At 56.3% G+C, this 14,908-nt stretch overlaps 1 protein-coding gene across 11 annotated transcripts in view; it reads right to left on the bottom strand.

Moving 5' to 3' along the window:
* ZFHX3 (zinc finger homeobox 3) overlaps window positions 1–14,908 on the bottom strand; it is a 247,930-nt gene that overhangs the window by 87,190 nt on the left and 145,832 nt on the right. For all 11 annotated transcript variants that reach the window (XM_061548417.1, XM_061548414.1, XM_061548420.1 and 8 more), the window contains one exon: window positions 12,915–13,435. In XM_061548417.1, the coding sequence (XP_061404401.1) occupies window positions 12,915–13,435 (521 nt within the window). The remainder of the gene's footprint in view (window positions 1–12,914; window positions 13,436–14,908) is intronic.

Raw genomic sequence — 14,908 nt, 5'->3', positions numbered from 1 at the left:
CCCTGACCTCGAAGGGTCAACGAGTTCCAGAGTTTAGGTGCCGCAATTGCAAAAGGACCGTCACCCCAAGTGTGTGGCCTAGACCGTGGTGACAGTGAGCAATGCACAATCTGAGGATCTTAATGATCTTGATGGAATATGTGGCTGAAGGAGGTCATGAATGTAGGGAGGAGTAAGTCCATTTAAGGCCTTGAATAGCACCAAGAGAATCTTAAAATCAATTCGGGTACGAACAGGGAGCCAGTGAAGGGACAGGAGCACAGGTGTAATGTGATCCTTGAAGGGTACCAGTTAGCACCCTGCAGCCTGTTTAGGAGTTTGTGCTTGCTGCACATGAGGCGAGTTTGCCGGAGGTTGCCACGAGGATCCGGGCATTAATGCGGGAGAATAAGAGGCGCTCACTTAATTGAGTCCGAATAAACAACTAACGTCCCTCAGCTTAAGCCGAAACGGTTGATATTTCTCTCCACTCGCGACAACTCGTGGAAACGAAATGGAAAGCAACTAGTCGGGAATGATGGGCAAACCGCTTGAAGAAGGCTGCGGAGTTGGGCTCAAGATAAAAGTAAACTATTTTTTTTCCAGGTAAGGCCCCACTGAGCTATATCGCTCATTTTCAGAAGCGATCTGGATAAAAATGTTATCTTATCGAAGTGGCTTATCACGTGGAAATGTAAAGCCGCCAAATACTCTAAACCCATCTTTCTCAATCTGGGAGGGAAAAACCAGAGGACCCAGAGAAAAATCCACACGATCACAGCGAGAACATACAAACTCCAAATATACAGGCATCATGGTCGGGATCGAACGCACAACCGCCTGTATACCAGGCGAGGTAGTTAACATCTCGCCACCGCGGCACCTATGAATGACATAAATGAGCAAAACAAAAGTCACACAGTGATACAGCAAGTTCGCTCAAACTATTTCAGAAATTTGCCAAGGGGACTCAAACCCAAGACTACGTATACCTAGGGACAGGTAAGAGGAGGTGGACTGGGACCAAAGTGAAGAGGCCTTTAAAAAAAATGTTAACTAAGAAAATTACAGTCAACAGACCACGGTGCCTACACAACAAGAGAATGTTTGGGTAAGATCCCGTAAATATAAATGTTAATAACTATTTTTTTTATTAAGGATAATTTTGGTTGAAAGCCTGCGTGTTAAAGTGCTTACACGACAATGTTGTAATTGGTGTATATTACCTGCCGTTACCTGCTCTGACATGTGTAATGAAAGCGTGGACACAGAAAACGGGACAGAGGCTGCCGAGGCACGGTGCTTGTAATTTCACAGAGAGAGAGAAAAGAACACGTCGATGAGAGAACAAACGCAAGTAAGAGACATCGTTTTGTGGGCTTCAGCCCGAGAGAGAGGTCGCGAGAAGGGACGACGGCCGGTGGTCGAGACGACCGGCGGTGGAGCGGCAGTCCAAGGTGGAATACCGCCCCCCTGTGCCCCCCACCCCCATGAGGAGGGCACTGTCGAGGCGAAGCGATCGGCTCACGTGCGAGAGCCAGACGGGCTGTTGCAACGCGGGATGTCGAGGAGATGGCCACGGCCCCGGGAGTCTTTCATCCAGCAGTGGATGGGTCGTGACTGATCACGATTAAGACGGTGACTAATTAGGCCACGTCACGGAGTGGGCCTCAAGGACAGTGGCAGCCCACAGGAAGAGGGCCACACGCCCGGGTTTTGTAAACACACAAAGCCAGCAGATCACAAAACCCGTAAACAAGGCTGACAACTTAACACTTCCCATCTGGCCCCACGCGTGCGTGCCGCTCCTGGGATTTGACGTTCAAGAGACAACGAGCACAACCTGACCCGCACGCCGGGCATGGCGTTACGAGACGTTGCCAATTATTCGCCGCCCTCCCTCGTAGGGCCACCGCTCACAGTCGTTCGAAACGGGGGGAGGGCGGGGGGGTAAAAGAGCATCGTTGCGTCAGAAGATTCTTAACGAACTGTCGCACGCGAGCAAGCGGCTCGCCCGTCAAGCTTTACTTGCGTGGGCGGGCAGGCGGGCCACGAAGCGTTTAGACCCGACAGACTCCTCGTAATTTGTTTTTGCGAATAAAAATTCCAAGGGAAGAGTTGCCAGCTGAGGGGTAGCGATGTCGCCTTTCGTCCGTTAGCTGCTCCCCCGCGCCTCGTGCTCGCCGCTCGCCGAGCTCACCTCCACCGATGCCAGAAGCAGATAAGAGCGAGAGATCTCTGGCGGTCAGGTCGTTAATCACTGTCCGGTCATTATTAACTCGCTAAACATTATCTGTGAAGGCAGCATGTTAAGCGATTTAGGAACAAAATGGAGCAAAGGATCTTCATTAAATCTGCCAATCGCGCAGACAACTTTCTGTACACAGCCAGCAGCCGGCGTTATCGCTCGGTTAGATTGCCAACGTGACTGCCGAAAAGTGCAAAACTTGCGTCCGGGTTTTTGCTCGACGCCGTTTCTCCTCTGGACAATGAAAGCCCGATTTGTGCTTCGCCAAGAAGCTTATACAAATACTCGCTCAGCGGCATTTATAATCAAGTTTCAACGACTTCTGCTCGGAGCAAAGGCGTGCACTTGCAACTCTTGACGTGCGGACTGGGCGTCAAAAACCTAACTGCGTCGCTTAATTTAGCGAAAATGAAAATCTAGCAATTTCTGGACGTTTTAAAGTTCTCTGGACGGCGAGAGCACAGAACGCTGGCAGCCACGGAGGCGCCCATGCCGACGCCGTTCTCTCGGGCCGCGCAAAAACGCTCGTGGGAAGGAAGACTTCCGCAGCGCAGCCACAGAGCAGGTGCTCCCGGGTGCCCCAGCTGGTTTTGTAACGAGTGTAAAATAAAACAACGACAAAAGGACGGGAGGAGAGGGAGTCCGAGTCATTAAGGACGCGGCCAAAGCAAATAATTTCACGCAAAAACGGTCCGGCAATTAAAAAGTGGACCGAGAGCATCAATCATGGCCCCTGCGTGGCACTCGGTGGGAGGGCACGAAGCCTGGCCACCGGCGGGGGCCATCTGTCTTCTTGACCTTGTGTGGCCAGGAGTCGCTAAAGGTTAGCGAGCGAAAGGCACCGTGGCCCACAGCCTACAGAGCAGCCCCCCATACCCCCCACGATGCATCGTTAATCTGAGCAGCGCCTGGATTACTGTACGAACATTCTTATCATGAAAATCATGTTTTTCGTTTCCGAAAAGGAATGTGGCTTTATCTGCAAAGCCTCCGGACGATCAGAATCGTGTCCGCTATATACTGCGGGGAGGTAACAACGCTCACGAGACGGCACTTGTCTGCATCTCCTGAGCAAAAGTCTTCAATTCATTCAGTGGCTCCCCCACACCGTGCCGTGCCCTACATTTACTCCAATCAGGAGTCAGGCAGGTCACAAAAGTGGGTTAAAACACACACAAAAAGTTTAGAATATAACGTTTTTGTTCAGAGTGCCGGCAAAACAAATAAAAAAAATCGACAAAGTTCTAAAATGGTGCCATCCACTCCGTTTCGATTTGAGCCGACTGCTAAGCGGCATTCAACGAGGGCTCGCGGCGCGCCAAACCAAAAGATGGTACCCACTCGAGCGGACGGCGTGCGCGGGCGCTCGCTCGGATGCGCCCGTCCACGGAAGGCACTTCCTCTCCCCAAGTCGGCGCTGGCGTGCAAAATTATTTGGGGGAGGCACCGGCCCAGGAGGCCCGCGTTGGCGCCACAGCGAGGCTTCATCCACTGCCGCTACGAAAGATGCGCGTCCGTGCGTTGCAGTGGAATGATAAAGGTTTTTATTTTAACGAGGTATAGAGCACGAAAAACGTCACATGCGCAACGCGTCACCATCTCCCAGACAAGCCAGTGGTGACGGTGGTCGGCGGCAACAGCACCGAGACGTCACACGGTGGAGGCCTTCATCCAGCAGCGGACCGACGGCCGCGGCTTAACAATCGCCGTGCATCGCTTGCCGGGCACGGCGGATGGCAAAGCAGGGACAGCAACGGCGCCGGGGGCCCAGCGAGGAGGCGCGCAGTCGCGCACTCTCCATGCACGACAAGCGGGCAGGCAGGGCACCGGCGCCGCATCGACCCCCTGAGCACCCCGGCACCCCGGGCCTACCTCGGCCAAAAAGCACCCCCCCAGCCCCCCGGCCACTCCCCCCCCCCCCGCACCCCCGGCACGGAGAGCTTGCTTTCATAACAGCACCGGCTCAAATTGATTTAGCCGACTGCAACGGCCACACATCACAACCTGTCCAACCGGATTACAGGCAGAGATCCAAGCCGCCAGATAGCCGTGTTAGGTCACCGCGCACCCCGATAGCCATCGCGCCGTTTCCTCACCAATAACAAGGCGCACTCCAGCCATTGTTTCTCTCCTTACGGGGCCACTCGGAGCTACGCGCTCGACGCCCGGCCGGATTTCTCACCGCGCCGAAGGTGGGCTCGGGGGTTTATGCAGATGAGGTGGGGGGGGCAGTGTTGGGGGCTGTGGCGGCCCAAATGCAGATTTTTGTACTGAACAACATTTCGCGTATGAGGACAACCGCCGCGGAGATGGAGCGATTAAAATCGGCCGTCGAGCGGTGCCAGGTTGGACCGACACATGGCAGGATTGCGAGGGGGAATGGCGGAGAAATGGGGGAGGGGACTTCATCAAGCGGTGGATTGAGCATGGCTACTGCTGACGATTAATAACGTGTCGATAATGGAGGCTGTTTTCACCACACTTCACCATGCTGGTCATTACGAGTTGGTAAAGACGGTGTGAGGTGAGGGCCTGGGATTGGTCCAGATAATACTCGGCACCGATGTGAGCCATCGCCGGGAATCAAACTGTAGTCACTGAATCCGGAGCAGTGGGTGAACCGCTGTACCGGCGCTCCACCTGCTCGCGTGGGCGTGCGTGGACACTCTGTAGCTCCGTGTGCGCGATGATATATTGCAATGTATGAACGGGCAGACTGGAAGTTACCTTTCATCACCGAACAATGATAACAAATGATTTTGGCAAGGAAACAATGACAATGAGCTCAGCATCCAGTTCCTCTCTTGCGAAAGCCTCGCATCTTAAAATGACGTTGAGACCGGCCGTCGTAATCTGGGAGAGGAGCTGCATTTCATTCAAGCGCCCAAACCGAATGCTGCTGGGGAGGCACCAAAACTCACCTGCCACCCACCGTCTCTCACCCAAACTCACCTGCCACCCACCGTCTCTCACCCAAACTCACCTGCCACCCACCGTCTTTCACCCAAACTCACCTGCCACCCACCGTCTCTCACCCAAACTCACCTGCCACCCACCGTCTCTCACCCAAACTCACCTGCCACCCACCGTCTTTCACCCAAACTCACCTGCCACCCACCATCTCTCACCCAAACTCACCTGCCACCCACCATCTCTCACCCAAACTCACCTGCCACCCACCATCTCTCACCCAAACTTACCTGCCACCCACCATCTCTCACCCAAACTCACCTGCCACCCACCATCTCTCACCCAAACTCACCTGCCACCCACCGTCTCTCACCTGCCACCCACCATCTCTCACCCAAACTCACCTGCCCCCCACCATCTCTCACCCAAACTCACCTGCCACCCACCACCTCGCCCAAACTCACCTGCCACCCACCGTCTCTCACCCAAACTCACCTGCCACCCACCGTCTCTCACCCAAACTCACCTGCCACCCACCATCTCTCACCCAAACTCACCTGCCACCCACCATCTCTCACCCAAACTCACCTGCCACCCACCATCTCTCACCCAAACTCACCTGCCACCCACCATCTCTCACCCAAACTCACCTGCCACCCACCATCTCTCACCCAAACTCACCTGCCACCCACCGTCTCTCACCTGCCACCCACCATCTCTCACCCAAACTCACCTGCCACCCACCACCTCACCCAAACTCACCTGCCACCCACCGTCTCTCACCCAAACTCACCTGCCACCCACCATCTCTCACCCAAACTCACCTGCCCCCCACCGTTTCTCACCCAAACTCACCTGCCCCCCACCATCTCTCACCTGCCACCCACCATCTCTCACCCAAACTCACCTGCCACCCACCATCTCTCACCCAAACTCACCTGCCACCCACCATCTCTCACCCAAACTCACCTGCCCCCCACCGTTTCTCACCCAAACTCACCTGCCCCCCACCATCTCTCACCCAAACTCACCTGCCCCCCACCGTTTCTCACCCAAACTCACCTGCCCCCCACCATCTCTCACCCAAACTCACCTGCCACCCACCACCTCACTCAAACTCAGCTGCCACCCACCGTCTCTCACCCAAACTCACCTGCCACCCACCATCTCTCACCTGCCACCCACCATCTCTCACCCAAACTCACCTGCCACCCACCACCTCACTCAAACTCACCTGCCACCCACCGTCTCTCACCCAAACTCACCTGCCACCCACCATCTCTCACCCAAACTCACCTGCCACCCACCACCTCACTCAAACTCACCTGCCACCCACCATCTCTCACCCAAACTCACCTGCCACTCACCATCTCTCACCCAAACTCACCTGCCCCCCACCGTCTCTCACCTGCCACCCACCGTCTCTCACCCAAACTCACCTGCCCCCCACCGTCTCTCACCTGCCCCCCACCGTCTCTCACCCAAACTCACCTGCCACCCACCGTCTCTCACCTGCCACCCACCGTCTCTCACCCAAACTCACCTGCCCCCCACCATCTCTCACCTGCCCCCCACCGTCTCTCACCCAAACTCACCTGCCACCCACCGTCACTCACCTGCCCCCCACCGTCTCTCACCCAAACTCACCTGCCCCCCACCGTCTCTCACCTGCCACCCACCGTCTCTCACCCAAACTCACCTGCCCCCCACCATCTCTCACCTGCCCCCCACCGTCTCTGACCCAAACTCACCTGCCACCCACCGTCTCTCACCCAAACTCACCTGCTCCCCACCATCTCTCACCTGCCCCCCACCGTCTCTCACCCAAACTCACCTGCCACCCACCGTCTCTCACCCAAACTCACCTGCCCCCCACCATCTCTCACCTGCCCCCCACCGTCTCTCACCCAAACTCACCTGCCACCCACCGTCTCTCACCTGCCACCCACCGTCTCTCACCCAAACTCACCTGCCACCCACCGTCTCTCACCTGCCCCCCACCATCTCTCACCTGCCCCCCACCGTCTCTCACCCAAACTTACCTGCCACCCACCGTCTCTCACCCAAACTCACCTGCCACCCACCATCTCTCACCTGCCCCCCACCATCTCTCACCTGCCCCCCACCGTCTCTCACCCAAACTCACCTGCCACCCACCGTCTCTCACCCAAACTCACCTGCCCCCCACCATCTCTCACCTGCCCCCCACCGTCTCTCACCCAAACTCACCTGCCACCCACCGTCTCTCACCCAAACTCACCTGCCACCCACCGTCTCTCACCCAAACTCACCTGCCACCCACCATCTCTCACCTGCCCCCCACCATCTCTCACCTGCCCCCCACCGTCTCTCACCCAAACTCACCTGCCACCCACCGTCTCTCACCCAAACTCACCTGCCCCCCACCATCTCTCACCTGCCCCCCACCGTCTCTCACCCAAACTCACCTGCCACCCACCGTCTCTCACCCAAACTCACCTGCCCCCCACCATCTCTCACCTGCCCCCCACCGTCTCTCACCCAAACTCACCTGCCCCCCACCGTCTCTCACCCAAACTCACCTGCCACCCACCGTCTCTCACCCAAACTCACCTGCCACCCACCGTCTCTCACCCAAACTCACCTGCCACCCACCGTATCTCACCCAAACTCACCTGCCACCCACCATCTCTCACCTGCCACCCACCGTCTCTCACCCAAACTCACCTGCCACCTACCGTCTATTTGCCCGAGTTCTTACAAACTTGCTCGATTCAAAAAAACGCGTTACACTCATGTTTAAATCGCACCTTCAATTAGCGCCGTTGGTTACTAGCCACTTGGCGGTATGGGCCCCTGTGCCTGCGGGAAGCGATGGTGTTAAAACCCCCAAAAAATTAAAGCACGTCGACAAAAACGGAATCGCCGACGTTTCCCCAATCGGGCCCTCGTGGAATCCTCGCGGCTTGTAAAACCGCCACAACGCGCCACCTCCGAAGGAATCATCTTTGGCCAAACTGCCGCAGGGCACTAGGATTAGCACAGTTGGCTACGTACGGCGTGAAAGAAGTTGAAAATACGTACAAAGACAAAGCTCCCCGGTATAGCCTTGGAAGACTATTGGGCAATTGCTGTAAGCGAGTAGTGCCTATGAAGGCAGGGACGGTACACGAGGGGGTGGGTGGCCAGCACCACGCCCGGCCGCCTTTGTCTCCCCAGCGGCGACGATTACAAACTGCACCAGGTACTAATTTGAGGCCGAGTCGACCTAAGGGAGGCCCATTACCGTTTGAGATAATTGCCACTGGTGTTGGCCGTGAGCGGGAATTGAACTCGGGTCCCCAGTTTCCTAGTGCAGCGCGCTAACCGCTACTGCGACCGCTCCCCACTACCTACTTGACATATACACACTAACACACGCGCATCCGCGGTAAACAATTCGGAACCCAAAATAAATATATTGGGACCCACCCCCCACGCACTTTGCATTTTGACGAACGCAAAAAAATTAAGGCATGCCGCCGGGCTGTACCGCGCACACCCGCGCCGGAGTTTACGAACGTGGATTTGTCACGATGTAGGCAGTGCACCTCGCGAGGGACGCCCATTTTAAACGCGGATTTGCAAATCACTCGCCTCTACGTTTGTACTGCTTGAGAGCAATTGCAAACAAAACAAGAGATTTCCCAAAGAAGGTTTATCGTACGTTTATCGGCGACGCTCTGGGCTCCATCTCGGATGAGAGATGCTCAGGGAGCTGTGGTAATTGCTTCCGTTCGCTCCGCCAAAAAACACAACACTCCGCGATTATAATGACGCTGTCTGCCCCCTCCCAGCTCCCCCCCCCACCCCCCGCCCGCCCCCGCCCGCCCCCCGCCCCCCCCCGCGTTAGCCACAGAATCTCACGGCGAGCAGCAGGCTGGCGAATGTGGCCTTCGCGGGCACTTAAACCGCTTCGCTGTGGCGTAGAACGTGATCGCGCAAAGAGAGGGGAAGGCATTGCTCTGATTCAAGAGCACCGTCACGTAGAGGGGAGCGGAAGAAATGAAATTGCCAGGAAGAGCACGTGCCCATCAAGAGACGCATTCCCCACAGAGCGAGACTTCTCTCTTTACCAACGACGGTGTCGTCTATTCAAATTCGTCACTCGTTAATTAATCTAATGTACCGGCTGTTTGGATTTTTGTTTAGGGTCTCATCCAGTTCCGCAGAACTGTTACGTCAGGTCGGTTGTGCGAGCGATGAGCTTTGTTCAGGCCCGTGACGGATCTGCCGGATTCCGAGGGGGGGGGAGGGCTGGTCGGTGAACGTCGCGGTGCTGCCTTGCTGTGCATGTTTTTTTTCCGCGACATTTTTTTTTTATCGCTTGCAGTTTCCCGCGAAGCGAGTGTTAACCGCATGGCCACTAATTAGCTTTTTTTTGCACATCCGAAAATTAATACCGTTTTTCAATTCGCACCGACAACAGAAAACTCACAGCGCGGGTCGCAAGAAAAAAAAATAACCGTGTTTAAAATTACCTTTCCAACTAAATAATGGAAAGCGGTGGGAGGCTGCCCCCCCTTCCTCCCCCCCATCCCCCTGCCCCCTCCGGCGACCGGGCTCGCAGCGCGACGAGCCCTTTTGACGACGCGCGGACTCGGGCTGCGGTTATTACCGCGCGATTTGCATCTCTCACTCGGCGGAGGAGAGCATCAGATTAGGGTTCTAAACCCCAACATGCAAAAGCCATTAAGGGCAGAGGGGGCGGGTTATTCTGCTCCAGCGGTCACCGCCAACAAAACAGCAAAGTCTCTGCTCAATTATCCTACCTCACCGACTTCGACCTTCGCGCAGGCTGCACAGAAAATGACAGCGCCCCCCCCCCTCCAGCCAGTTCCCCTCTCCCCTCGCGCAGCACAGCCCCTCCCCCCCGTCCTCCCATCCACCTCCCGCCCCCACCTGAGACAGGGACGTCTACTCACTGGGAGAGGAGTAACGCCCAACGTGGCGGGCGTTGGTAAATTCCGGCTGATTGTGTTTCTCGCACTGCCACGATATGTGCCAGCGTGCACGCCCAACAGGCACCGCACGCCTCACCGGTGCTCCGAACCTGTGTGCGACCATCAATCCCGGACGGTGCAGATTGAGAAAATCGAGCCAATATGCAAATTGAGTTGTGTGCAAATCTGTCCAGCGAGAGGTGGTGCAGTGGTTCATGCAGTGCGCCATGAACCCGGTGACCAGAGTTATTCTTCCCGGCAAATATTATCCTGGGCTATCGTTCACCAACCAGCAATTACGAGTGTGGTGAAGTACAGTCAAACAGCCTTCATGACCAACATGGAATTTGGGAGGTCTTCATCCAGCAGTGGAATCATAAAGGCTTTTATATTTTAACGTAGTATAGGGCATAGAAAACGTCATCCTTTGTTGTTCTCCTTTGTTGTTCTCCCCCTCCCCCCGATGGGCACCGTGCCGACTGAAGCCAATCACTGCAGCGGACGCACTGGCGACTGACGGCGACAATGACGACGATTATAATCTCCTTGCTGCAGCGGAAAACATCTAAAAAACGAGAAACGCTGCCGCCCCTCCACCTGTCTTCAAGCGCGCAAGCCGCACGAGCGTACCCGCACGCACACGCGTCCGTCCGTACGTGTGCGCGCACGCGCCAGCTCTTGGGACTCGCGGCTGGTGCGGAACGACTCGGGCCCGTGCCTCGCGGGAGACTCGCACGGCCAAGTCACAGCGCCCGTGCTCGCGCGGGCGGGCGGCATTTGTCCTTGCCGAGGCACGCCTCCTAATGCAAGCGGACACCTCCCATTACGGCCACGGTGCCCGGCTCCGGCACGGTTAGTTTTTTCCAGATTTTCCAGAGCTGCGATCTTCGCCGCCCCGTCTCTGACCGCCGCCATCGCCTGTAGTTAATCTTATGAAGCCCAAAGAGGGCTGCGGCTTTTGGCCACTTAGGTTTATGTTTTGTAATAAACAAGTTTTAGAGGCTCTGTTGGTCCCCGAGTTTATGGAACAACCAGCACACAAGCCTCACATAAAGCTGCTCGCGCTCAAACAGCCAGTAAATTTAACAAAAGATTCCATAAATCTATGCCTTAACAATCCGATGCACAGCGTGCTTTGACAAGCTCTGGTGGAATTGTGGCAGCTGACTGAAAGATTAAAATATGAACAGTACTTTTTGGGGGGGGGGGAAACCACTTACCTATTCTAGACTTCAACAGAAACACAACAAAAGGCGACCACGAGGATTAAGAAAATATTTTTAAAAGAAGACCCTCGACTGACGTGTGCCGCTAGCTCAGATAACCAAGAAACGTCTCGAGCTGTGCGGGGACTGGGACAATTGATGCCACCGACGCCGCCGTGGCACGGCGCGCTGGCTCAGACGCAGCGGCAAGCAGCGAGACGACGTCACGATGAGAGCGCTGCTCCTCGAAGCAGAACACGCTCGCTCGAGAAAAGACCCAGCGGATGTCACCCATCGAGACGCCCTCCCCCCTCCCCCCCATGGCCTGCGTGGCCGGATGAACCAGGTGATCATTCCATCCCTCGCAGGCCCAGGCCGACCAAAGCCGCGTCACCGACGGAGGGGCTGCCAGCTGACGAGCGGCATGCGAGTCTCTGCCGCCCCCCACAATCGTAGAGAATGATCGTTCAAAAAGGCGAGAGGGTGCGATGCCACCACCGGCAGGGCGCGTGGTGGGGCTGGCACGCTCGGTGCACCCTGCCCCTGGTCGCGTCAGCCTGCCACGTGACCCGCTCGTGTCACGCTTACTTGCGCATTCTTATTTTTGGATGTTGATATTCCAAATAAATAAACTAATTAAATTTACTTACGAAAAATATTTCATTTAGTAAAGAATATCAGAGTACGTTTTTTTTTGCATTCTGACCACAAGCATTGTGGTTAATACAGACATGATTCCTTGTAAAAGGTTTCAGATTAGTGTTTTAACATCTTAACACCTATTTTGTTGCCAGAAAAAAAGGGGAAAACCTATTCTCAAAGAATATCTATTTTTTATACCCGACGCCTACGCCTACACCCCGCCCAGCCGACAGGGTGTCTGACTACCGATGGCTGCTGCGATGGCTGCACGAGCCGGCGCCTTCCCCCCCTGACCAGGCCGGGCCACGGCACGAGCCGAGCGACAGCCGCTGCGGGGAGGTCAAGCGTGCTCGGGAGCCGACTTAAAAAAAAACGGTGCTGACCGACGCGACTCAAATGTCGAGACCAAACAGTACGATTCCCGTCCAGCCGGAGCCCTCGCGCGGCAGAGGTCGCAAACGGGTTTTGATTCCTTACCCGTACCCGGCCGCACCAGGGTCGAAAACGGGTACCCGTACCTTACCCGATACCCGGCTACCCATACCCGGCCGAGTATCGGGTAGGGTACGGGTACGGGTACCTGATTGCCATGTTGCAGGCGCGGGTGGGTTGATTCTAGGAACTTGAATTGTGAGAAGAGACAAGACGTTGGGAAATGAGTGACAAACGGTTACTCACCAGTGACTCACGGCCTACCTGTACCCGTACCCGGCTGGGTACGGGTAGCCGGGTATCGGGTAGGGTACGGGTATTGGGTACCCGGTTGCGACCTCTGTCGCGCGGCCGGCATGGTGACCGAAGTGGAACAAATAAATCGCCGACTTTTTTCCCCCCTGAGCCCGACACGCCCTGCGCTTCATGCACTCGCTTCCACACCGCCACCGGCTCTTCACCGTTCCGCGTAACTCCGCGGATTTTTGCGCGGTACGAGACGCAAGCGCGCCCTGCCCGTGCCGTCGGGGGCCTCACCTTGTAGAGGCGCAGGCTGGCCTCGTGCCGCTGGCCCGTCACGTGCAGCCCCAGCTTCTCCAGGCTGTTGGTGTAGTAGTCGCAGGCATTGCACTTGAGCTGCACGGGGCTGCCGAGCGCCGCGCACTTGAGCCGCCACTGGTTGGCGTGGCCGCCCTCGCGGAGGTGCGCCACCAGCTGGTACTTAGCCACGTGCTTGTCGGTCTTGCAGTGCAGCTGGAAGTTGGCGCGCAGCGGCGTGCTGTACTGGCACAGGCGGCAGGCGTGGGCGCCGTCGCCGGCGGTGCCCTTCCACTCCTCCTCGGGCAGGCGGCGCTCGGCCGAGGCATGTGCCGCCAGCGCCTCGAGGCCGTCGGTGCTGAAGGCGTTGCACACGCCGCACAGGAACAGCTTCAGCGCCGGGTTGTCGGCGCCCGATGGCTCCCCACCACTGGCGGCGCCGCCCAGCAGCGCGGCGCTCGTGCCGTCGTCGGCGAGGAGCCGCGGCCCCGCCAGCCTCATGTCCAACGGCAGTTCCCCGCCTGCGGGGCGCCGAGGCGAGACGCGCGCGAGGTTAGGCCGCGGTCAAATTTCCTCGAGGGCCGGAGGTCGACCCGCGCGGTCGGTCGCGGCCGCGCCCCCCACCCCCCCCCAACGGCACGCCGGTCCAAGCGTGCTCAAAAAGTGCATCGCCGCTCGCGTTCAAATTCTCCGAGAAGCTAACGTCGGAACAACGTGGAGCGCCTTTTAAAAAATGGACTAATATTTATCACGTAGCTCTTGGTATTGAATGTCCGGAATGAAAAAAATGCCAGCAGGTGAAGGTTAGTGCATAATCAATGCCTCAACACAGGGGCAAGCATGTGCGAGTTAGCACCAACACAATTTGAACACAATCGAATTAGCAAATGGCAGTAATTGCTGCAAGGACAAGGCAATCGGGGCCCTAATTCGCGTAGCGCGTCCCCCCGCCCCCCCGTCGCTTTCTCCACACGTCTGCCAGCAGCCCCCCCACCCCCCCCTTCCCGCCGCCCCCCAAAGCCGGCAACGTCAGACAAAATAAGTAAATAACGGAATGTACAAGCCTCGAGGCGGTAAGAGAATTCAAGGCGAGTTTTTTTGGAAAATTCGCAAGTCCTTATGTAAAGCGTTAGAAAGGGCCGCTTTGATGGGAGGCGTGGGAAGCTTCCCCTAGGTATGGCGTGGCCGCCGCTCGGAACACAAACAGCCACAGAGACTGTCGGCTTTCAGGAGCTGCCACAGAAGGCGGTTTTAAGTCTCCGCTGCCAAGCCGAGCCATGGGAGTGGAGTGCAATGCGACTGCATGTGGTTTCATAGCGAATCACTGTAATTTTTCTTCACAGAAATACCACCGTAAACAAGAGCCCTTGCAGATTTAGCACCTGCGGCAAATGGGCGGGTGAGGCGGGAGGGGCAGGGGCGGAAGGGCGGTCGAGTCTCATGAAAGGCGGGAAAAAAACAAAAAAATGCTTGAGAATGGTTTCAGCGAATTCCATGAATATGAAGAACATATATAGGGCATGCATTGTGTGCGTGTGTGGGTACACATGGAGATATTGCCAGCGGGAGGGGGGGCATGCAGGATGGTTGAAAAGTTGACAAAATCAAGAGTTACGAGCAAAAAAAGATCGTCGTCGTGTGTAAACTGAACTTTTCAAGAGTAAGTGGAGGGATTTTGCCACGCGACCAGCAGCTCCTGGCAAAACACGGGCGTCTGGAAGGAATCCCCAACCTGGGTTGTCGTGAATATCTTTGCATTTTTTGCTTTGACAAAATCGACTTGACTCATGATTATCGCATAACTTACAATCCTTAGCTAATTCGCTGCTGTGGATGATGGGCCTCCTCACACTGCGTCGGTCATGAGGGTCGCTTGATCATGCTTCGCCACGTTGGTCAGTTCGGTTTTGCGACGGAGGATGGCCCAGGGGAATGGTTCTGACATATCACTCGCCATGGGATATCAGCCCTGGCTGGGCATCAAACTCGGGTCT

The sequence above is a fragment of the Lethenteron reissneri genome, chromosome 9 (genome assembly GCF_015708825.2).
Source record: "Lethenteron reissneri isolate LAM-NWPU_2019-01 chromosome 9, ASM1570882v1, whole genome shotgun sequence".
Classification (NCBI taxonomy): domain Eukaryota; kingdom Metazoa; phylum Chordata; class Hyperoartia; order Petromyzontiformes; family Petromyzontidae; genus Lethenteron; species Lethenteron reissneri.
The sequence above is the reverse complement of the archived record's forward strand: the minus strand, read 5'-3'. Positions and strand labels throughout refer to the sequence as shown.